This window comes from Leptopilina heterotoma, unplaced genomic scaffold (assembly GCF_015476425.1).
Source record: "Leptopilina heterotoma isolate Lh14 unplaced genomic scaffold, ASM1547642v1 Lhet_113, whole genome shotgun sequence".
NCBI lineage: Eukaryota > Metazoa > Arthropoda > Insecta > Hymenoptera > Figitidae > Leptopilina > Leptopilina heterotoma.
The window spans coordinates 575,644-599,527 of NW_025110832.1; the positions used below are offsets into that span (position 1 = coordinate 575,644).

At 25.8% G+C, this 23,884-nt stretch overlaps 1 protein-coding gene across 9 annotated transcripts in view; it reads left to right on the forward strand.

The window, feature by feature from the left end:
- The window catches only part of LOC122505453 (sodium/hydrogen exchanger 7), a 37,306-nt gene that overhangs the window by 4,462 nt on the left and 8,960 nt on the right, over positions 1-23,884 (forward strand). For 2 of the 9 annotated variants that reach the window (XM_043617127.1, XM_043617119.1), the window contains exons 2-13: positions 4,176-4,402; positions 5,625-5,702; positions 5,835-5,911; positions 6,174-6,383; positions 9,661-9,905; positions 10,114-10,316; positions 10,474-10,739; positions 13,966-14,017; positions 15,306-15,332; positions 17,349-17,405; positions 18,651-18,854; positions 21,130-21,219. In XM_043617127.1, coding sequence (XP_043473062.1) covers positions 4,176-4,402; positions 5,625-5,702; positions 5,835-5,911; positions 6,174-6,383; positions 9,661-9,905; positions 10,114-10,316; positions 10,474-10,739; positions 13,966-14,017; positions 15,306-15,332; positions 17,349-17,405; positions 18,651-18,854; positions 21,130-21,219 — 1,736 coding nt within the window. Of the gene's footprint in view, positions 1-4,175; positions 4,403-5,624; positions 5,703-5,834; positions 5,912-6,173; positions 6,384-9,660; positions 9,906-10,113; positions 10,317-10,473; positions 10,740-13,965; positions 14,018-15,305; positions 15,333-17,348; positions 17,406-18,650; positions 18,855-21,129; positions 21,371-22,250; positions 23,044-23,884 lie in introns of those variants that run through there. The other 7 variants (XM_043617090.1, XM_043617099.1, XM_043617108.1 and 4 more) reach the window with 7 other exon arrangements.

A 23,884-nucleotide genomic window follows, 5' to 3' on the forward strand; every position in this document is an offset into this window, starting at 1 on the left:
TTTAACAATTTTTTTTCTTATTTTTTTGAGTTTTACTAATATTTACGGGCAAAAAGTAAAACTTTCCGGAAGGCAATTTTTTTAAAATTATGTACACATATTAGAGGAATATGTAGAAGTAATAACAAAGAAGAAAAAATCCCTGGTCAAAAAACAACTGTAATTTTTACATTTTTTTTTTAATTTTTTAATTTTTTCATTTTTACGGGCAAAAAATCAAAGTTTCCGGTCGACGAATTTTTTGAAATTTTGTTGATACATTAGGGAAATATGTAGAAGTAAGAAACAAGAAGAAAATCTCTCGTCAAAAGAAATTTGTAATTTTCACCATTTTTTTACCTATTTTTTCTTAATTTTTTTGTTTTTACGGGCAAAAAAGTCAAAGTTTCCGGGCGACAATTTTTTTGAAATTGTGTAGATACATTAGGGGAATGTGTAGAAGTAAGAAGAAGAAGAAAATCTCTGGTCAAAAGACATCTGTAATTTTTACAATTTTTTTCTTATTTTTTTTTGTTTTTATGGTCAAAAAAATCAAGTATTCCGGTCGGCGATTTTTCTGAAATAATTTTTATTTATCATTGGAGTATGTAGAAGCAAAAAACAAAAAGAAAATCCCTGGTCAAAAGATAATTGTAATTTTCACAAATTTTTTTCTAATTTTTTTCAATTTTTTAATTTTTACGGACAGAAAAATCAAGTTTTCCGGGCGGCAATTTCTCTGAAATTGTTTTTACTTATTAGTGGAGTATGTAGAAGCAATAAACAAAAAAAATCCCTGGTCGAAAGATAACTGTAATTTTAACAAATTTTTTTCTAATTTTTTTCAATTTTTTAATTTTTACGGACAGAAAAATCAAGTTTTCCGGGCGGCAATTTCTCTGAAATTGTTTTTACTTATTAGTGGAGTATGTAGAAGCAATAAACAAAAAGAAAATCCCTGGTCAAAAGATAATTGTAATTTTAACAAATTTTTTTCTAATTTTTTTCAATTTTTTAATTTTTACGGACAGAAAAATCAAGTTTTCCGGGCGGCAATTTCTCTAAAATTGTTTTTACTTATTAGTGGAGTATGTAGAAGCAATAAACAAAAAAAAATCCCTGGTCGAAAGATAACTGTAATTTTAACAAATTTTTTTCTAATTTTTTCTTCAATTTTTCGGGCAGAAAAATCAAGTTTTCCGGGCGGCGATTTTTCTGAAATTATTTTTGCTTATTAGTGGAGTATGTAGAAGCAATAAACAAAAAGAAAATCCCTGGTCAAAAGATAATTGTAATTTTAACAAATTTTTTTCTAATTTTTTTCAATTTTTTAATTTTTACGGACAGAAAAATCAAGTTTTCCGGGCGGCAATTTCTCTAAAATTGTTTTTACTTATTAGTGGAGTATGTAGAAGCAATAAACAAAAAAAAATCCCTGGTCGAAAGATAACTGTAATTTTAACAAATTTTTTTCTAATTTTTTCTTCAATTTTTCGGGCAGAAAAATCAAGTTTTCCGGGCGGCGATTTTTCTGAAATTATTTTTGCTTATTAGTGGAGTATGTAGAAGCAATAAACAAAAAGAAAATCCCTGGTCAAAAGATAATTGTAATTTTAACAAATTTTTTTCTAATTTTTTTTTAAATTTTTTAATTTTTACGGGCAGAAAAATCAAGTTTTCCGGGCGGCGATTTTTCTGAAATTATTTTTACTTATTAGTGGAGTATGTAGAAGCAATAAACAAAAAGAAAATCCCTGGTCAAAAGATAATTGTAATTTCCACAAATTTTTTTGTAATTTTTTTTCAATTTTTTAATTTTTACGCGCAGAAAAATCAAGTTTTCCGGGCGGCGATTTTTCTGAAATTATTTTTACTTATTAGTGGAGTATGTAGAAGCAATAAACAAAAAAAAAATCCCTGGTCAAAGGATAATTGTAATTTTCACAAATTTTTTTCTAACTTTTTTTTCAATTTTTTAATTTTTACGGGCAAAAAAGTCAAGTTTTCCGGGCGGCGATTTTTCTGAAATTATTTTTACTTATTAGTGGAGTATGTAGAAACAATAAACAAAAAGAAAATCGCTGGTCAAAGGATAACTGCAATTTTAATAAAGTTTTTTGTAATTTTTTTTCGATTTTTTAAATATTAAGGGTTGAAAATGACAACTTTCCCCTATCGACTTGCGGGTCAAAATTTTTTTGTATTGATTGGGCATCGAGTGAATGAATTTTATGCAATAAAATTTATGGTCTCGTTATTAGTTTTTAAATAACAATTTTTTCCTATTTTTTTTTATTTTTTTAAATTTAGGGGTTGATTTAACAACTTTCCCCTATCGATAATAGGACGAAACTTATTAGGTATTTATTGGGTACCTACTTGAGTAGGAAAATGCAAAAAAATTGATGGTCTGCTGAAAAAAAATTTTCGATTCTTGTCTGATTGTAAAGTAATTGAATTTAAATTTAAATACCTAAAACTTGAAATAATTATATTATTTTAAAATTAAAATTTTAAAAAATTGAATTTGTTAATTAATTTTGAAATAATATCATTATAAGTATTAAAGTGGTAATAATATAAAATATATGGGAAGAGTGAAACAGGCAAAAATGAATCTTAAAATGAGTGCGGGCAAAAACGGAATATATCTGTATCCCTTTCTTGCGCGCAGTGAAATCTTATCCCGCTTTTGCTCGCAGCCAAAAGTAATTCGTTTTTCCTCGTAGCGTAACATTTGTTTCTTTCTTCCGCGCTTACGAAAACTTGACTCACTTTTGCTTGCACTGTTATTTTATACCACTTTTACTTTGAGCCCCTCAAATACAACTTATATTTTTATTTATTTACTATTATTCATTGTTTGTTTAATTAATTTATTATTTTAATATTTTGCTGTAGAAAATATTTGTAATTTTTTATCATATTATTTATTTACGAGAGTTATAGTACTTATTTACAAGAATTATAGTTCATTGTCTAAAAAATTATTTAACAGGTATTGATATTAAAATAATGTAAAAATATATTATTAATATTCTTTGGAAAGCGTTTTTGAGTAAAGTAAATAAATAATATAATAATACGACTAACAGAGTTTACATAATTATAAAGCAAGAAAAAAAATATAAGGAAAACCTGTATCATTGTTGTCATTTTTTAACGATAAAAGTACCTGTAATGTCGTTGATGAGTTTTATCTTTATAATGATAAATAAAAATATTCTTTTCAGCAAAGATTTTATATTGGTAGTATTTAAAAATAGAACATTTTTTTTCAAATTATTATTTAAAAGCCTATTTCTTTGGTTTATTATAAAATGATTATGTAAATAATACCTAGGAATTTTATTTTTTTATAAAATAATTATTTTCTCATATAGAAGAAAGAAATTTATTTTTCTTCAATTAATTAATTTATATTTTCTTTAATTTTTTGTTAATCATTTTAAATTATGAACTAATAACATTATTATAATTCTTATAAATATATAACGATTTAAAATAAATAGTTGATAAGTGGAATAAATAATAATAAAGAAAATTAGAAACAATTAAATAAAAAACTAAAAATGACAAAGGCAAAAAAAAATGTTGCGGAATTCTTTTTGGAGACTTGCCATTTTTAAAAAGAGTATTTGGTTTCGACAAATCTTTTTTTCATCATCCACTTTTGAACGTTCAAATGAACGAAACCTTTTTTTGTCCATGCAATTTTTTTTAAAAATTACTAAATGCAATGTAAAACAAAAGGATTAAAGAAACATTTAGAAATTTACAACATATCAGGCTTCCAACTCGTTAGTAAAAATAGTAGCAAAAAGTATTTCAAAAGTCCCTTTCATCGTGAGGAATCAAAAATGTTTGAGTTTCGGTTTCAGTTTCGGTTTCGGTCACTGTACCCGTTTCCCTAACTTGATAATTTTAAAGACGATTTTTGGTATAAAAATCAATTTTCCAAATTTTATAGTATAAATTTACCTAATAGCTTTCAGTAGATGAGTGCGAAGCCTGCACTATTTGAATTTAATGCGAAGAAATAAATAAATTATCTACGTTCATTTGAATGTTGAGAAATTTAGGAATTATTAAAGGATATGTATAATATCTTTTCTCGCGCTTTCGTAAATAATAATAATAATAATAATAATAATAATAATAACAACAATCTCGTTGTTTGAATTTGTTTTTGACAGGTCTCATAGTAGGAGCGATAATCCGATTCGGATTTAAACCAAATAGTAAAAATTTATCCATGTTCGTTGAGCCTAGCAGTCCAAACAATTACCACGACACAGTGCCGCCAGACACTTTATGGTTGCATTTTCCTGAAGATAAAGGCGGAGGTGTCGTTAAGAATAAAACGTTCGCTTACAATTTTCGCGGTGAAATTTTCAAACGGGGCAATGATATTGACCTTAAGGTAATTCAATTATGATTTATATCTAGAGAAATCATTGGCAATCAAAATTTGCATACACTGAGAACAATTTTTTTTTAATCTAAAAATAAATAGCGAACCAAAAAAATATGTTTGAATTAAACGTAATTTTTATTGAATCAAAATTATTATGTTTAATTCAAAAATAATTTTTGGTTAACTGTACATATAACAAAAATAATTATGTTTGATTCAAATATATTGTCTCCTCAGTGTAACATAATAAATGTTCCTATATTTTTCTCAAACATTTCTAATCTTTATATTTCAGAATTTTTTTTTAATCTTTATCTTCATTTATATGTAATTGATTTTTTGATATTATTTTAGAATTATATTTAATTTTATATACCTACATAATTGTAAAATAATATAAAGAGAATTAAATTACTCTTGAGAGTTGTGTAGGAAAACAGTAAAACAGTAAACATGAAAAGAAATTATCAAAGGTGGAACAAGTTAACAATCTCTCCGATTCAATTTTTTCACCTTTGATATATTTCTACCGAATGGTATAAATTCTCTTTTAATTAAAAAGAATTAATAATTATATATTTTTATATAATACATGGGGAAATCTCTGGAACTTTAAAACTATATTTTAGATCTTAAAAACGGCTTAAAATCACAATATATATAATATAATATAATATAATTTTCAATGCTTTTTGAAACATTTCAACTTTTTAAATGAACTTTTTCATACTGAGGCACCTATTCGTCTGTGGCAGACGTTTATTTATAAAAATGTTTAAAGAATATTAGATTCTAATTCATAAACAGAGTTTGTAATACATACTATTTATTTTGTAATGAAAAAGAATGACTATACTTAGAAAATTAAGAAAAGCAGTTTTATTTATGCATACATACATACATTGCATCTTGTTTTTTAAAAGTTAATTGCAGAATTTCTTGATAAGTAGTATAATAGAAATTTATTTAAAACAGTTTAAGGCTTATAATACTTTCAATAATACTAAATCTTTGGTCATTGATCGCTGATTAGGAATTTTGGGGTTGCTGATTGTAACAGTAAAGTCAAATTTAAAAAATTTATAATAGCGGATTCAGGTTCATCAAAATAGGCATCAAAATAACGTGATGTAGTTTATGATGGGTCCATATGCTAGCATGTATTTTAATGATTTGATTGATCAATATGAATATATTTCATTTTCACATTTAAATACGAATATTTCAGGCGACCTTCGACCCCGAGATATTTTTCAATATAATCCTGCCTCCTATTATCTTCCATGCAGGCTACAGTTTAAAAAGGGTAAATGCATTGCAAAACTTATCAAACTAAATTATTGCATCTTAATTTATTTAAATTAAAATTGATTTATTTAATGAAATTAAGATTAATGAAATAAAAATGATTTAATATAAAATGTTGTGCTTATTTCAGAAATACTTTTTTCGCAATTTAGGAGCTATTTTAACCTATGCTCTAATTGGTACGACGATATCGTCTTTCGTTATTGGGTAAGAATGAAATTTTTTCTTCCGTATTTCGTCGAACAGGAATCAATATATTCTCTTGTTCTTGTATATATAATAATTAAAGCATTATTTAAAGGTCATACTAATTGCAAATAATGATAAATAATCAACAGGTCATTATTTATTGATTACGCTTATCAATTCCTGTTTACATGCTTTTTTCTTTTTTAATACCAGGTGATTAAAGTGATTTCTATTTTTAATTGTACGTGTACCTAAACTTTTGCAAAAATTTCTCCTACAGGATTTTGATGTACGGCTTTATACAACTTATACCGCATTTGTCTACGTCGTTCACATTTTTGGACACTCTGTATTTTGGAGCGCTAATTTCACCTACTGATCCGTTGACAATCATTTCGATATTTAATGATTTACACGTCGACGTTAATCTCTACGCTTTAGTATTTGGTGAAAGCGTTTTGAATGATGCAGTTGCTATTGTACTTAGCGGGTAAATATCTTGCACTATTTATTATATTAGTACCTATAGTATTTTTAAGTTTCAATTTTTAATTTTTTACTAGTTGGCCTACCTGTTTTTGACAAGTTTTTTCAACTTGCGAATAATCTTTACATTGATAAAAACTTACCTACAAATTTAACAAATGTTAATTTCGCTCTTTACGTTCATAAGAATGAAATGGAAATTGTAACGTCAAACTGAAACCTCTTTAAATTTTTCCTATTTTCCTGGTCTTAAATTAATTTCAAATTACAGGCTTCGCTCTCATCTACATACTAAAACCTACTATTTACTACTTTCTTTACGTTATGCTACTATTTGGGTACTTTGTTTTAGATTCCCACTACTTTAAATTCGCTGATACTAGAAATCAAAAAACTATTCTCAATAATTATAATTAAATTATTTAAAACGATTCAATTATTTCCAAAAAATATTCGAAATTCAGTTATTTTCAATATCTAGTACAATTATTTAACAAAATTTTTATACAATTCTTCACAATAATTCAATTACTTTCACTAATAATAACATTTTTCATGGAAATTCAATTTTTTAAAACAATTTTTGATAAAATTCTAAACAAGAATTCAATTATTTTCATAAATAATAAAACTCATCGAAGAATTTCAATTATATTCACAAATAAAGTTTTCCATAGAAGAATTAAATTATTTCAAATAAAATTTCCATAATATTTATTACATTTCGAAAAAATTAATTATTTTAAACAATTTTTATAAAATTCTTATAAAGAATTCAATTATTTTCAAAAATAACAAAATTTTTCCCAGAAATTAAAATTAAAATTATTATTAAAAATTTAATTTCAATTCCTCGAAAAAATCAATTGTTTAAAAAAATGTTTCTTTAAAATTCTTTCGAAGAATAATTCAATTATTTACAAAAATATTAAAATTTTTCACAGGAATTCAATTATTTTCAATTATTTTAATAAAATTGTTCGAAAGAAATTAATTATTTTAAATACAATTTTAATTAAATTTTTTTTTTTTTGAAATAGTTCAATTATTCTTTTAGATTTTAATAAAATTCTTCCCAAGAATTCAATTATTCACATAAATAATTTTTCGAAAGAATTCAATTATTAAAGATAAATAACTAAATTATTCCCGAAAATTCAATTATTTTCAGGCATTTTAATAAAATTCTTTTTAAAATTCAATTTTTTTCATAAATATCAATATTCATAAAAAGAATTCAATTATTTTTAAAAATAATAAATTTTTTCTTGGAAATTCAATTATTTTAAAAAATTCTAATAAAATCGTTCGCAAGAATTCAATTATTTTCATAAATGAGCGATTCCACGTCAAGTGATCAAGGGGTCTTACGGTGCAATGTTTACTTTGAAAATTTGTTACTCTTAAACAATTAAACATGGAAATTTGACCGAGTACAGTTTCGAAAGGTTTTTTCATGCTCTTTCGATTGGAAATAAGCATTTTGAAAAAAAAAATTTTTTTGACCAAAAAAAATCAAAATTAAAAATAAATTTTAATTTTTGGGGGGGAAGGATACGATTTTTTTTTTTTTTTTTTTTTTTTTTAAACGAAAGCTGAGGTTTTTTCCTAAAAGGACATATAAATGAAAAAGTGGGACAAGAATGTTTAAACACTGAAAAAAAGAGATTTCTACCAAACAGAGCCAAAAACCGGGTTTTTAGCACTCCGGTCAGTAGAAATCTCTTTTTTTCAGTGTTTAAACATTCTTGTCCCACTTTTTCATTTATATGTCCTTTTAGGAAAAAACCTCAGCTTTCGTTTAAAAAAAAAAAAAAAAAAAAAATCGTATCCTTCCCCCTCAAAAATTAAAATTTATTTTTAATTTTGATTTTTTTTGGTCAAAAAATTTTTTTTTTTCAAAATGCTTATTTCCAATCGAAAGAGCATGAAAAAACCTTTCGAAACTGTACTCGGTCAAATTTCCATGTTTAATTGTTTAAGAGTAAAAAATTATCAAAATAAGCATTGTACCGAAAAACCCTAAACTTTCACCCCCTCCCCCTCGAAAAATATTGGACTAAGTTAAAAAATATTTTTACCAAAAATCACTATCCACTAGTACTACAAAAGCCCCAAGTTTAGGCACGATTGGAGAAAAAATTTTTTCCACCTTGATCACTTGACATGGAATAATAAAATAATCTCAAATAATAAAATGCTTTTTAGGAATTCAATATAATTATTTTTAAAAACTTTTCGCAATTCAATGATTTTCCATATTTACTATTTTCATAATATTTCCAATCAGAATTCAATTATTTCAAAAATTTTTTGTAAAAATCTTGGTAAGAATTCAATTCTTTTCATAAATAATAAAACTTTCTGAGGAATTCAATTATTTAAATTAGAATTTGCCTAAAATTAGTGAAAGAAATCAATTATTTCAAAGTTTTTATAAAATTCTTGGCAAGAATGAAATTATTTTTAAAATATTTAAATTCTTTCATGAATAATAAAATTCGTTATAGGAATTCAAATTATTAGCAGGATAAGAAAGAAGTAAATATTTTTGATGAAAATTAGGAAAAAGTCAGAAAAATAAAATATAGAATGGAATTTTTGTCAGTTTTGTCAAGTGTCTAAAACGAGTTTTTTTTGTTTTCAAGTTTAATTTTTCGATCTAGCTATTTTTTTACTACTTTTTTTAGTTAGAAAGCTACTTTTTGCTACTTTTTTAAAATTAATTATCGAGTGCGAAGTCTGAAAATCGTGTTTCACTTAAAATAGTTCTATTTTATTTATGTTAATGAAATAAAAAAATTATGAATTGAAAATTTGACAAATAATTATTTAATTACATTCTTTAGAATATTTAGAATATTATACATGTTTTATCACAATTAATAAAAGTTAAAATATGAGCGCCAAACGAGCGAAGCTGAAGTCAGATTTTCAAAATTCAAAATGTCGGATCAAAAATGGCGGACTAATTTTAAGAAACTACTTAGATTTTTATGAAACTTGGTGTCTAGGGGGTTTTAGATAATTACGAATCTAAAGACAGATTTTCAAAATTTTAAATGTCGGAACGAATATGAAAAGTCAAAATAGTATATTTAATGTTAAATTGATAACTTACAATAAAAACCAATTTTTTAACTGAATTTTGATGGGAAAATAATTAGAATACAATATAAGTTTTATTAGTAAAGGCTAAAAACATTTCTCCATATATTAGGTTTCCTTTTGAAGAAATAAAAATCAATTACAATTTTGAGTTTATAATTTACTATTTACAGATCCATACAGCATTATCGTTCACAGTCTGTATCGGGTGGATTCGAAACTTTCGCTTTCTTCCGAGCTCTCGGCGATTTCGTTGGGATATTCAGCCTGTCGCTGTTTATTGGCGCTACAATGGGATGCATCACGGCATTGCTTACGAAATTCACGAGAGTTCGAGATTTTCCACTTTTGGAATCGGCTTTATTCGTTCTTATGTCATATAGTACTTTCCTCATTGCCGAAGCATCGGATCTTACCGGTAAGCTCAACTTTATATACAATAATTTAAATATACCTTATTACATTCTTATCACATGAGGATGAGAAGGTATTTTCAATACCATTTCTAACATTTTGTCTTTTTTATTTCGCATCAGTAAAATTTAGTTGCGCATAACCAACAACTCTCTTGTATTTCCTTAAAAATCCAGGACTTTTACTTGAATTTTTCATATTAATTGTTGCAGGTGTTGTTGCCGTCTTGTTCTGCGGTATATGCCAAGCTCATTATACCTACAATAATCTAAGTCCAGATTCTCGCCAAAGGACAAAACAGTTATTTGAGTTACTCAATTTTTTAGCAGAGAATTTTATATTCAGTTACATTGGTGTGTCGATGTTCACGTTTCCAAAACATCGATTTGATCCTGGTTTCATGTTCGCGGGATTCGTATCCTTTTGAAATTTTATATTTAAATATTTAATTAGGATTAGTTTAAAATTTTCATTTTTCAGGTTCAAATAAATTTAGTAAAAATTGAATTGAAATTAGAAAATAATAATAATAATAATAATAATATGTGATTTCTTAACGAAAGTGAAATTAGTTTTGTGCCATGTTGGGACGAGCAGTGAATGTTTATCCTCTCTCTTTCTTAATGAATTTGGCAAGAAAGCCCAAAATTTCATTAAACTATCAGCACATGCTGTTCTGTGCTGGCTTACGTGGTGCAATGAGTTTTGCCCTGGCGATTAGAAATACAGTTTCGGAAGCCAGACAAGCTATGCTAACCACCACTAGTCTCATCGTCATATTGACGGTAATTTTCCAAGGTGGAGCAACCACGCAGTTTTTAAGCTGGTTCAAAATACCGTAAGTTTCAATCTTTCTTATGTATCTATTACACTTTAATTTTTCAAGAATATTTCTCAATTAATTATACAAGTTTATTCACCTATCCTGCAATCACAGGCTTCGACTTTCTTTCCTTTTCAAAATGCGGACTTTACGGACCAAAAATGAAAAATTGGACAAGTGCGAGTTGTACTCGCACTGCAATGGCGGGTTCCGCACACAAATATTAAAACAATACTTGTAACATTGATCGGTAATTGGTAGAATTAAAATAAACAATTATAAAAATATATTAAAATCATTTGATAAAAAAAAATAACTAAAAAAAGTTAAAGTATTGTATATCTAATATTGTAAACAATAATAAGCAGAGGAACTATAATAAATTTTGAAAATTTTGTTCCTCTGCTTATTATTGTTTACAATATTTTTTTTTTTTTTTTTTTTTTTTTTTTTTATATATATACTCCTGCCCTATTGGCCTTACGCACTTCGACAAGAGTCCCCGAGAAATACTTTTTTTGGATTAAGCATAACCATTCTACTTTAGAAATTTTCTATATATATTAACCTAATTTTGCGTCTACAGCCGACTTTATTAGGAGTACTCGCATTACGCCTGGACCACCCGTCAATGGGTTTTCTCGCCAGAGAAGAGGGAAACTGTAGAAAACCTCTCTGAGTACAACCGGTTTATCGACAGTCGAGTTCTAATGGTGTGTACCGGACAATAATCGACGGTGCACATCATTATACCTCGACGTCAAACCTCCCGCTCAGATTGTCTCACGTGCCGGAAAAATACCAAGCCAAGTGGGCGCGAACCAAGGGTACTTATACCCTTGGTCCTTAAACGACCACCAACGCCAGGCATCTATCCGACTGAGCCAATCTGTCGGTTATTGTTTACAATATTAGATATATACAATACTTTAATTTTTTTTAGTTATTTTTTTTTATCAAATGATTTTAATATATTTTTATAATTGTTTATTTTAATTCTACCAATTACCGATCAATGTTGCAAGTATTGTTTTAATATTTGTGTGCGGAACCCGCCATTGCAGTGCGAGTACAACTCGAACTTGTCCAATTTTTTTTTATTTTTAGTTAAGAAATTAAAGTCAGAAAACAACCTCTCATTTATTCTCTTAAAATTTCACTCTCTTCCTTAAAATATTCAATGCCACGTGTTTAAACTAAAAAAAATTTAAAAAATTTTTTTTTTTTGAAAAAAAAAATTAAAAAAAATTTTTTTTTGATTTTTTTTCAAAAAGTTTCTTAAATAAATTTTTTGTCGTCAGACTGTAATAATACACTAGGATACCAATTTTTAGCTCATTAGGTCAAATAATGTAAAAGTAAGGGAAAAAAAATTTTTTTTTTTTAATTTTTTAGTTTTTCCTTGACAACGCTATGGCCATCATTACATATCAAGTTCTCTATATTTTTCCTGTAATATTCGAGTAAAAATACACCAGCATGCAAAATTTCAGCTCTCCATGTCGAATAGTTTAGAAGTTAAGGGGGGGGGGAATGGTTACTTTTTATGCATTTTTGGCCAAAAATCTTGTTATTTCCTTGACAACGCTATGCCCATCATCTCCAAACACATTCGCTATATTTTTCCTGTAATCTACGTGTGAAAATACATATCTGTACCAAATTTGAGCTCTTTAGGTCAAATAGTTTAGCCGCTAGGGGGGGGGGGGGGACACGATTTGGCTACGGACAACAGAGTCTCACCAATAGGGTTCCGCCGATACACCGTAGGTGTACGGAACCCTAAAAATTAAGGACTAATTACTGACAATAAATATAACCAGTCCCAGAAACTATACATTAAATTAAATTATTATTTTCAAAAAATTTTAACTCAAATTCTTCTTTAAATCAATTATTTCTAATAATAATTTACGAAAATATTCTTTGACAATTTTCAAATCCATTTCTTTACAATATTCAATTTTACGAAATTTCAATTATTCGTAAATTCCTCAATTAAATATATATTAGAAAATAAAAACTTCAAATAATATTAAAAAAATTCAATTAAACTTTTTCAAAAAAATTAATTACAAAATTCAATTATCTAATTATTATTTAAAATTTTGATTGTAATTCATTTCTAAATCAATTTTTATTAGAAAATTCTACTAGAATTTAATTATTTAAATACAGAAATAAATAATTTATTGAAAAATTGAATGTTTTTTAAAATTCAACTCTCATAAAGAATTTTATAAACAAATTTTTAAATAATTGAATTCTTTCGACGAATTTTCATAAAATTTGTAAGAAGAATTCCATTTTCCGAGAAATTCGATTAAAATTGTATTAAAAATAATTGAAATCCTGCAATGAGTTAAAATATAATTGAAATTTTGCTAAGAATTTTATTAATCAAGTATTTCTAAAGATAATTGAAGTTTTGACGAGAATTTTTAACAAGTTTTGAACATAATTGAATTTCTGTGTAGAATTTTATTACTTTTGAAAATAATTAAATTTCTGCAATCATTTGTAGTTTCTCTAAAATTCTCCAAATTATATCGTACAATTTACCAACTTTTCGTATTTTCTCAATCGAATTACGGACTTCACGGACTTGAAGCAAATGTTAAAGTTCACATACCAAACAATCTAATTTTACGATTTGTACCCGTTAATTATCAGAAACAGTAATCATAAACTTTATATAAGAGAGACTGCCATACAATGGATAATAAAAATTTATAGGTCGCTTAAAGTTTAAAATATACTGCCTATTAAGAAGTTCTAATAAAAAAAAATGATTCTGATAAACTCAAATTTGCAACGTACTTCATAAGGAGCTGAACTCATAAGTAATTTTAAAATTTAAAACCTTATTGTAAAAAGTTTAATTTTATCAATTGTTGGAATGTTCTGTTCTATACATAGTTACATTTATTATCGAGCAGACTGAAAAGGTATAGAAGGTATTAAAGTAAAAAAAATTTGTTTTTATTTACAATTATTCACTATAAAAATCTATCCATTGTAAGGTAGTCTCCTAAAAAATAATAGAATTTTAAAAATAAAGTTAGCAAGAAATAAAGCAAATTTTAAGTATATAAGTATCATTCACCGTCATTTTTTTTAAATAAACCATTATTTTAATTTCCCTTCCTAACGAAGGTAGAGTGATAAATTAACTTTCTAAAATTGAAATGAATTATCAAGCAAAGCAAATACAAGAAAACATAAAAATTTTTCATTTCAGAGTCGGTGTGGATGAAGAAGTAGAGGGTTTATCGCATAACGGCGTCAGAAGCGTGAGTACTTAAAAAAACTATCAATTTTTCTCGCTTCTAGTTTATTGTGTGTAAATTTTAGTGTTTTTGGTGCTAAATTAATCGTATTTAATGAAAGAGTAAAACGGATGTTACTAGCTTTAAAATAACATTCATATCAATTGAGGACAGACGGTCATTTACATAAATAGCAATTTTCAAACGAGTTTTGTTTCAAAGCAGATATAGTACGAAAAGTTTTATTCTAAATTCGTTGATTGAGAAACTTTTCGATTTCTTGAAAATTTAGTCCTGATGATTTGCTTTGTTTTTGCCGGTTTTTGCTGTTCTGAGGATTTTTTTATGCTTCAATTTATGAATTCACTTTAAAAAAGCTTGGCCTATGGAAACAAAAAACCAATATTTTACACTATATTAAAAAGTGAAAATTCATTTTTTTTTACAGAAGTATTTTTAATACTACTTTTTGTTTACTATTAAGTAAAATAAAAAACTTTTGACACTAGAATATGAAATGAATATACATTGTTATTTATTGGAGGTTGATGACTCCAATTTTTTTTGTCAAGTCTCATATAGATGGATTAGATAGTTGTTGAAATAAAAGACAGCAGCAGGTTTGCGATCATTCTACTGATTATGTATAGGTATTTTTTTCTCTGACGCTTTTTTCACCTGTATGATAATAGACAACATATTAATTTCACTTTTAAAGAAATTCATAATTTTTTAAAACCTCAAAAATGTGGGTAAAAATATTAAACAAAGTTTTTTTTTAAATTTATGCAGTACCGCATGATTTTGCTTAATTAAAATTAACAACAAAAATGTTAGAAGACTTAAAAATTTCGAAACTTACTAATTTAATTCTTTATGAAAAGACAGAAGGAAAATTTTTGATTTTTGCAAAAAATTTTTAACTTTTTTTTACAAAAAATGGGGTGTTTAAAAATTATTTTCAACCAAAAATGTTGAGTTAGAAATATTAAAATTAAAAAAATGCAGACTAGAAACTTTTTGTTGTATAAAGACATTGAATCGTAAAATCACAGAAAGTGTGACTCATATTATTGTAGGAATAAAAATTGTGATAAATAATGTTTCTAGTAAAAAAATGATTTGAATTGACGATATAATATGAACATTAAGAAAAATAATTTGTGGGTGATAATATTCATAGGCTCTTCCCGTTTATGTCATTTATGTGTCATTTTAAAGTGGATGCTTTCTTTCTGAGCATGTAAAATGTAAATTGATGGTTTAATTACCTTGACACGTTTTCCCTTTTTGTCTAATCGCTTACACCCAGATGTACAATACCGTGGACACAACCGAAGTGCGTACGTTGTTGACAGTTTGATAATTATGTGTACACTGTTATCAATTTTTTATTTTAACTTATACTTGAAGAGTAAATAACAATGGAAGCTTTCACAAGAATTAATTAAATTAAATACAAATTAAGAAAGATTTCATTCAAATTACGTACTATTCACAGACCAATTACTGACAAAAATATAAACATTCCGAGTCAAATAAGACAACATTTTACTTAAAACTATATCAATTAAATTTTTCATAACTATAAAACATGAAGATATCGTTCACTCCGAGTCTTCGACTCGAAGTGATTGATTTCTTCATGTTTTATAATAATTAAAGATGATTCAAGCATTTTTAACTAAAATTCTTATATAAATGCATCATTTTCAATAATATTTGCAAAAATTCTTTGAGAATTTTCAAATTCATTTGTTTATAATTTACAATCTACAATCTGCAATCTACAATTTTTATTATAAAATTCTACGAGAATTCAATTATTTAAATACAAAAATAAATAATTTATTGAATAATTGCATGTTTCTTAAAATTCAATTCATTTGACGAATTATAATAAAATTTTTAAGAATAATAAATTAAATTTTTTGAGAATTTCGATAAAAATTGTAATAAAATTAATTGCAATTTTGCAATGAGCTTTATTATTTATGAAAGTAATTCAATTCCTAAAAAGAATTTTATTATTTACGAAAATAATTGAATAATTGCGAAGAAATTTACAAAAAAATTTGTAAACAATTCAATTCCTGTGAAATTTTTATTATTTTATGAAAATAATGAAAGGTTTGCGTAGAATATTATTAAATTTTTCTTAAATAATTGAATTCTTTTGAAAAAATTTATTAAAATAGTAGATATTAAAAATCATTGAATTGAGGAAATTTTTTTTTAAACGATTGAAATTTTGCCAAGAATTTTATAAAAATTGTTGAAAATAATTGAATTTTGGAGAAGAATTTAATTATTCATAATTTCTTTAGGCAAACTATCTACGAATTACATAATGGTTTGCGTAATTGGTCCTATTTTTCATTATAAATTCCCATTTTTAACTGATTTTATAAACCAAACTTTAAAAGTAGTTTCAAAACTAGTGCCTCACTGCGGATGAATCTTGCAACAATTTATTGTTTTGCTCCCTGTTTACTGAGATTGGAAATTTTAACTTGCTACATAAGCAAGTAATTAACTCTAGCATATGTTACAGTTATAAATTTGAAAACCGAAAAAGGAGCTAAATTTAGTAACACTCTTTTGTGTGAAAGTAGCCACATACACACACACACAACCATACAATTTTTATTTTCGTCATAACATAATCTGCATCAATTTTGGTCTCTAAAGATTTACATGCAACTTTTTTAATGAATTTGTTGATGCTGCAAAATTCAAAACGGCGAACTTCGTATGACAACAAAAAGTTTAATATAACAAATTTCAAGTTAATTTGTCTACTTTTTGCCATTTTTAGTCACCATATTGCATCATCCATTTTGAATTTTTGAAATCTGACAAAATTAGAAATCATCGACTCAAAAACAATATTTTTTTAGAGTCGGTCTAACTAATAATTTTTGTTTTTTGAATGATTCACTCCGTTCATCGCACGGAGAAAAATATAAAGTAACTTTTTCTACTTTCGGAGTAAATTTTACTAATTTTTTACAAATATGTAAAATTACCAGAAATGTTTTACTATGAAAGTAGTAAAGGTTTAGGTACTTTATATTTTTCTCCATGCGTTAGTTTAAAACGTGTAAAATGCAGCACTTAAAATTGTAATTAGTAATTATTTCTTTGTATTGAAAATTAAAAAAGTTGCTAGTAAAGTAATTACTACTTTAAAAAAATGCACAGTTGTTATTTTAATAATTCATGTTGTCATATATGATTGGTTTTTTGATAAACGTATGATAAATGTTTAAAGCATGTATTTATTTATTCTTTCTCGAAATAAAAGATAAATTGGTATAAAGAGTAAAAGTACGAAAATTATAATTGTTAATAGTCCGGTGGCGAAGGTGGCTTTGGCGATCTGGATATGCGACGGGAGAGAAGTCCCCCGGTATGTTAACAAAAGAGTTTCAAAAGTGACACACGCAGTACTTGTGATTATATATATATATATGAGTCATTTAATTATTAATTGATTTCGTGCACTCGGGAGCGTAATAATTGATCGTTAAAGTCTAACGACGCTACAATTGTGCTTGTTTATTTTAATTGTTTATTTATTTGCATCGATAGTTACATTCTTCTTTTTGAAGAACCTATTTAACCTTTTCTGTCGAATTATATTTATACTTTATGCATCAAGGGAGCAAAATAAGTGATCGCCAAAAAGTCGAATCATATTTTACTGCCTTTGTTGCACTTGCCAATTTTACACACTAACATATATACCGAAAGTACTGAACAAAATGGTACATAATCATTTTTTATGGTTATATTTCATTTTTAAAATTAGGTGCAAACAGGTAAGAAATGTTGTACTTTCGGTGAGTCAGTGAGTGTATGTAATGAAAAATATTTCTAAAAAAAAATGTTATTTGTCAATACTTACTTAATTTATCTATTGGTTGCTTTATTTGATCGTTTATGATTGAAAGTACTTTAATTTATCTTGAGAAGAAATATAATTAACTGTTTTGCACGTTTTGCACGTTTTGCAAATAGCGAAAGTTTTTGGAGAAATATTTTTATGATAACCTAATATCCTTACCGATCAACTCTTAATGGACAGAGGGTTAAATTGTTAAATATCCATTTCTGTAAATATTTGAATTGCATCTGCATGTTGAACTAATTGAATTTAATATGAAAATTACAATTTTAATTTTGGCTTTCATGATATGCTTTTTGCTTGTATGCAGCTTTTGCATTGACTTTATTACTTTTGGTTATCCATTCTGTATGCTCTGAGTCGGTAAGATATTATTTTTGCCGCTTAACCTATAATTATATTATCGAAAATGGATGTATCTTAACAGAAAGAAAGAAAATTCGCGAAATAACAATTTTAATTCCAATTATTATTTCTATTATTAAAGGCATGTGGCTGTTGTAAAAGAGCACTAGAAACAGCATTGGTATAAATATATTTAAGTATCTCTAAGGTTCGGTACAAAGTGACAGAAATAAATTCTATTGTACAATTTGTCTGATAAAATGAATTTGGAGCACGTTTTCATAAAAGTTATCTCGTTTCGAAATAAAGATATACAAAGTTTTTAACGATTTTAACGAAATATCACGAGGGCGAAGAAGTAAACAGGATGGATAGTTAAAGTGCCTTGTTCACATTTCACAGTACAATTCTATGCAGGATGGACCATCGTCGGCACCTGGGTCAAAGCCAAATGAAAAAGCCCTTCTCGCAAGGGTTTGGGGTAATTTTGATACCCGTTTTATGAAACCGCTATTGACGCATTCGCGACCTACGCTTCTGGAAACTTTGCCAGTTTGCTGTGGTCCAGTAGCTAGGATTCTTACTACTACGCAACAAATGACCCAGGTAAGATATTTACTTTCTTTCTTCCTTTAAAGACTCATATCTTTTTCTAATTCTAAATATAGATTTACAGTTTTTTCAAATTTAAGAATACTATTTTGCATAAGTAAACTTTGGTTTTATAAAGTCAAAGGATCCGTTCATCGGATAGAGCCATCAGAGCAAATCTAATTAATAGATCTAGGTTTCAAATTCCCTGACTTTTCCAGGTTAAAAAACGTAATTTTTCCAGGTTTTTAAAACCACATTTGTTGACAACAAAAATTGAATTTTCTTTTTCCCTGATTTTCCCTTGAATTCCAGACAAAATTCTTACTTCTCCTTGACTCTAAAGAATTTATTTTTCCATAAGAATTAAGATTTTCAAAAATTTCAAATTCAAACCTTTTTGAAATTAAACAATTTTAAAAAAATTGTTATAAAACATGACCGACTGATAAAATCATTATTTTATATCAGTAGAATATTGTTAGTGTAACTTGACAAAAATTATTTTCATTTTTCAATTCAATTATTTTCTAAAATTTTTAACTAAAATTCTTCTATAAATTAGGTAATTATTTTTAATAATTTTTGAAAAATTTCTTTGAAAATGTTCAAATCCTTTTGTTTCCAATCAAATTTTATTAAATTTTGATTATTCGGAAACTCTTCAATCAAATATATATTAGAAAATAAAAACTTGAAATAATTTCAAAAAAGTTCCATTAAACTTTTTAAAAAAAAATTAAATTTACACAATTTTCAATTAAAAGTATGAAAAATTAAAACTTTCAAAGATTATAATTTGAAACCTTTTCAAAATTCAATTGAGTATTTCTTAAAATTGAATTTTTATGAAGAATTTTATCAAAATTTTAAAAAATAATTCAATTCTTTCGGCAAATTTAAACAAAATTTTCAAAAGAAATGCAATTTTCTATCACTTTATTTAAAATTGTATAAACAAAAATAATTAAAATTCTGCGATAACTTTTGTTATTTATGAAAATAATTGAATTCTTGCAAGGAATGTTATTAAAAATTTTTTTAAAGAATTGAATTCCTGTGAAGAATTTTATTTGTGAAAATAATTGAAATCTGAAGAAGAGTTTTATTAAATTTTTTTTTAAATGATTGAATTCCTGTGAAAAATTTTATTTTTTAAAAGAATTGAATTCTTGGGAAAAATTTTATAAAAATTTCTTAAATAATTGAATTTGCTTCGAAGATTTTTACAAACATTTTTGACAATAATTGTATTCCTAGGAAGAATGTTATATTTTACGAAAATAATTGTATTCTATGATCAATTTTATTATAATTTTTCAAATTTATACAGCATTTTATCAAAAAAATTTTAAAGAATTAAATTCCCATAAAAAAATTTATTATTTGTGAAAATAATTGAATTGTATAGAAAAATGTGATTAAAATTGCAATTCTATTAACTAAATCTTGTAAAGAATTTTGTCAAAATTTTTTTAAATACATAATAGAATTTTGCCAAGAATTTTATTAAATTTCTTGAAAATAATTTAATTTCAGAGAAGAATTTTATTATTTGTAAGGTTAATTAAAATTTTGACCAGAATTTTTTAAAATTTTTGAACATAATTGAATTCATGCGAAAATGTTTACCACTTTTGAAATAATAATTGAATTTCTGTAATTAGTTGTTCTTTAAATTTCTATTTAAATTAATTAAAAATTGATATTTTCTAAAATTTCAAATTGAAACCTTTGAAGTTCATCTATTTATAAAGATTGTAAACGCAACTCTTTGGAAATCCAATTAATTTTGAAATTTTTAAGTTAAATTATTCATTAAATAATTTTATGATAGTTCCTCTTCATGAATTAAGTTATTTTAAAAGAAATTTTTGTTAGAAATATAAAAAATTGAAGGGTTTGTATTAGAATTCTTGGCAATTTTATAGTTTATGAGGCAAACAAAAAAGATACTAAAATTTAGAATTTTCTTATAAATGCTATAAGTACTTTTAATAAAAATCTCAGACTTTTCCCTCATTTCTCTGACTCGTGGCAATCCTGTTAATATTTAGGCTTCTACTGAAATTTCATGTTTAAAATGGATCAGTACTCTTTTAATTTTTGAAAATTTCATGTTGGTATAGAAAGAAAAATCAAGCTGTAAACGACACCCACATAATTTTCAAAATTCTATGTCGATTTAAAAAAAACGTTTTATAACTTTAAAATTTATTTTCCAAAATTAAGTGGGTGCCAGTTTCAGTTTGATTAAAAGATGTGTTTAATGTTGATAAATGACTGACAGGAGGACTTGGGACGAAGAGTGGATTCAGATTCGGATCTCTGTCTTGATGATCGCGAAATTGAAAGACGAAGAACAAATAGTATTCAACCGGTGAGTTATCATCAACCTAATTTGAATTACACAGTCAATCCTTGTTATGAGCCTAATAATACGGATTTAGGCAACAATCGAGACGAACCTTATGTAATACTCAATCTAAATCGAAGATAGGAATAAATTCTAAACTTTTCATATTTTCAAATCAAAAGACTTCTGTACTGATACGTTTACTAACATTTTCCCTTTTATTTTAATATTTAGGTTTTAGGTATCTGTTTAAAGCACTTTTCAGTTCGTTCTCGTTTAATATTTTCTTTAAAATTCCTTAACATTTCTAATTTGACTACCTCTAATAGTCTAATGATTGTGTTTCCTACTAACAATAACGTGATGTCAAGGTTTCTAATATTTTTTACGCTTATAATTTATTAACATTAGTTACAATCTAAGTATTCATTGTTTTAATTAATAATAATATATTATTGTTAATTACTTTTATAATCCTTTATATACGAAATTTCAATCGAAAAAAACTGCATGTTGGCATCGATTTACACAAAATGTTAGTAGGTAAGAGGAAAAATTCACTGAAAGTATTTTTCAAAAATGTTTGTTACCTAGTCTCTGTTTGTTTTTTGTGTGTATCGATACCTTCTAAAGCTAACCTTTCGGACTAATGTTTCCTCATGCTGCTCACAACGCATGTGTCACAAATTACTACCTTACCAAGAGCTTGTGATATTTGCACTTACCTCATTATTCTGCTTAAATGGAATAAAACTTTTTGATTTGGGCATCGGCAGAAAAAGGTTGGAAAATTTATTTCCAACTGACAATAAGTATTAATCTGTGACTCATCAAGAACATGGTAACTCAAACTAACAATACACTCGAAACATACCTTGAAAATTATGTTTAATGTGCACCATCAACAACAGGGTTTCTGTTTCTGTCAAAATTTCAATGACATTGTTTTGAAGAATATTGTTGCTTTGGCATTTATTTGTGCTTTCGTCGTCCGTCTATTTGTGACAAACTATCACTCATTTGCATTTTCATTCAATGATAATCGGTTTTTTTAGACAAGAAGGAATGATCATCATAATGATGATGAGGACCTGAGAATCATGGGTTTGGATGGATTTATTCCTTTGCGAACTTTATAACAAGAATTAACGGCAGCATTTTAAAAAGAACTTCTCTCTTCTCACGATATCGACACATTCAAAAAATTTTGTCAATGCACTGAAAAAAATTCGGTACATGAGTACGTCTGATGCACCAAAATTTTTTCCTTGTACAAAAGCGAGCAAAAATATTTTAATTAGGGAGGAATTTTTAAAGAAGAAATATTAAAATAAAATAAATATTTTCCAAAGAGTTTTTAGAATTGACAGAATTGACAGAATTGACAGAAACGAAAAACCTTAAACCCTTTAACGGTCATTTGCAGTACATGTGAAAAAAGTTGATCTTGCTTTAATCAATATGTATATGCAATAGATTTATTATTTTTTTATAGATAATAGAACTAATTTTTTTCAAGAACATATTATAATGTGTATGTAATGATCTTTAAAGGGTTAAAATATAATTTTAAATATAAAAGTAAATTTCTGTTTGGAGTCAGTATTATAACATAAAAAATCAGATGCTGTTTAATTGTTTCTTTTCAGAATTAAATTCACCAAAGTTGAGACATTGATCTTGAAAGATTATGATTAAAAGATCTCTATAATGAAAAATTAAGATTAGATAATTTGTTTCTTCCCTGTGCAAAGAATATTTACTGATAGAAATATTTTTTTTATCAAACGTTTTGATAGAATGTAAAGGTGCTTAATTGCTTATTTCAAACATGGAATGCACTATGACAAAGTAATTCTTTTTATTTTACGATAAAATTTTCGTTGCAGTATAATAATAAAATTGCAACTAGTTAATATTTTTCTATCCTCTTTTGAAAAGTATTTAATTATCTATTTTTAATTTGTTTTTACCTTCATTTGAGCGTTGAATATAATATTCCTAAAAGTTTTCAAACATTGTGATTAAATGTGCTTTTGAAATTATATATTTGCTACTATATAGACACGCCATAGATAGATAATTGAAAACAATATACATAAACAGGCCGTTTTTAATTTTAATATTCAGAAGTTAGTTATTTGATTATAACTATTTTTTTGACAAAACTACTGAATTTTTTTTAGTCTTTTAGTTTTTTGATTACAAATATTAAAGAATTATGAACAGTGGCTTTATAAAAACATTGAACAGAATATCGTCAGAACAAAATATATTCGAGATGCAAAAAATTTTGCTAAGATTTGAAACAGTAGATAATTTTTTATTTCTTCTCATTTTTATTTTAAGTTTGAGGAAATCTAAATTCCAGAATGAAAATTTTATATTTATAATTTATGTATTTTTCATTATATTTAACCCTGAATTTATTTTTCACATAAATTCAATTATTTAAAGAAATGTAATAAAATTCGTTGTAAGAATTCAATTATTTTCATAAATAATAAAATTAATTGCAGAATTTCAATTATTTTTAATACAATTTTAAATAAATTCCTCGAAAAATGTTATTATTTTAAAAAAATTTTTTGCAACAATTCAATTACATTTCACAAATAATGAAATTCTTCGCTTGAATTCAAATATGATGAAAATCTGCTATTTTAATAAAAGTTGTCATAAAAATTCA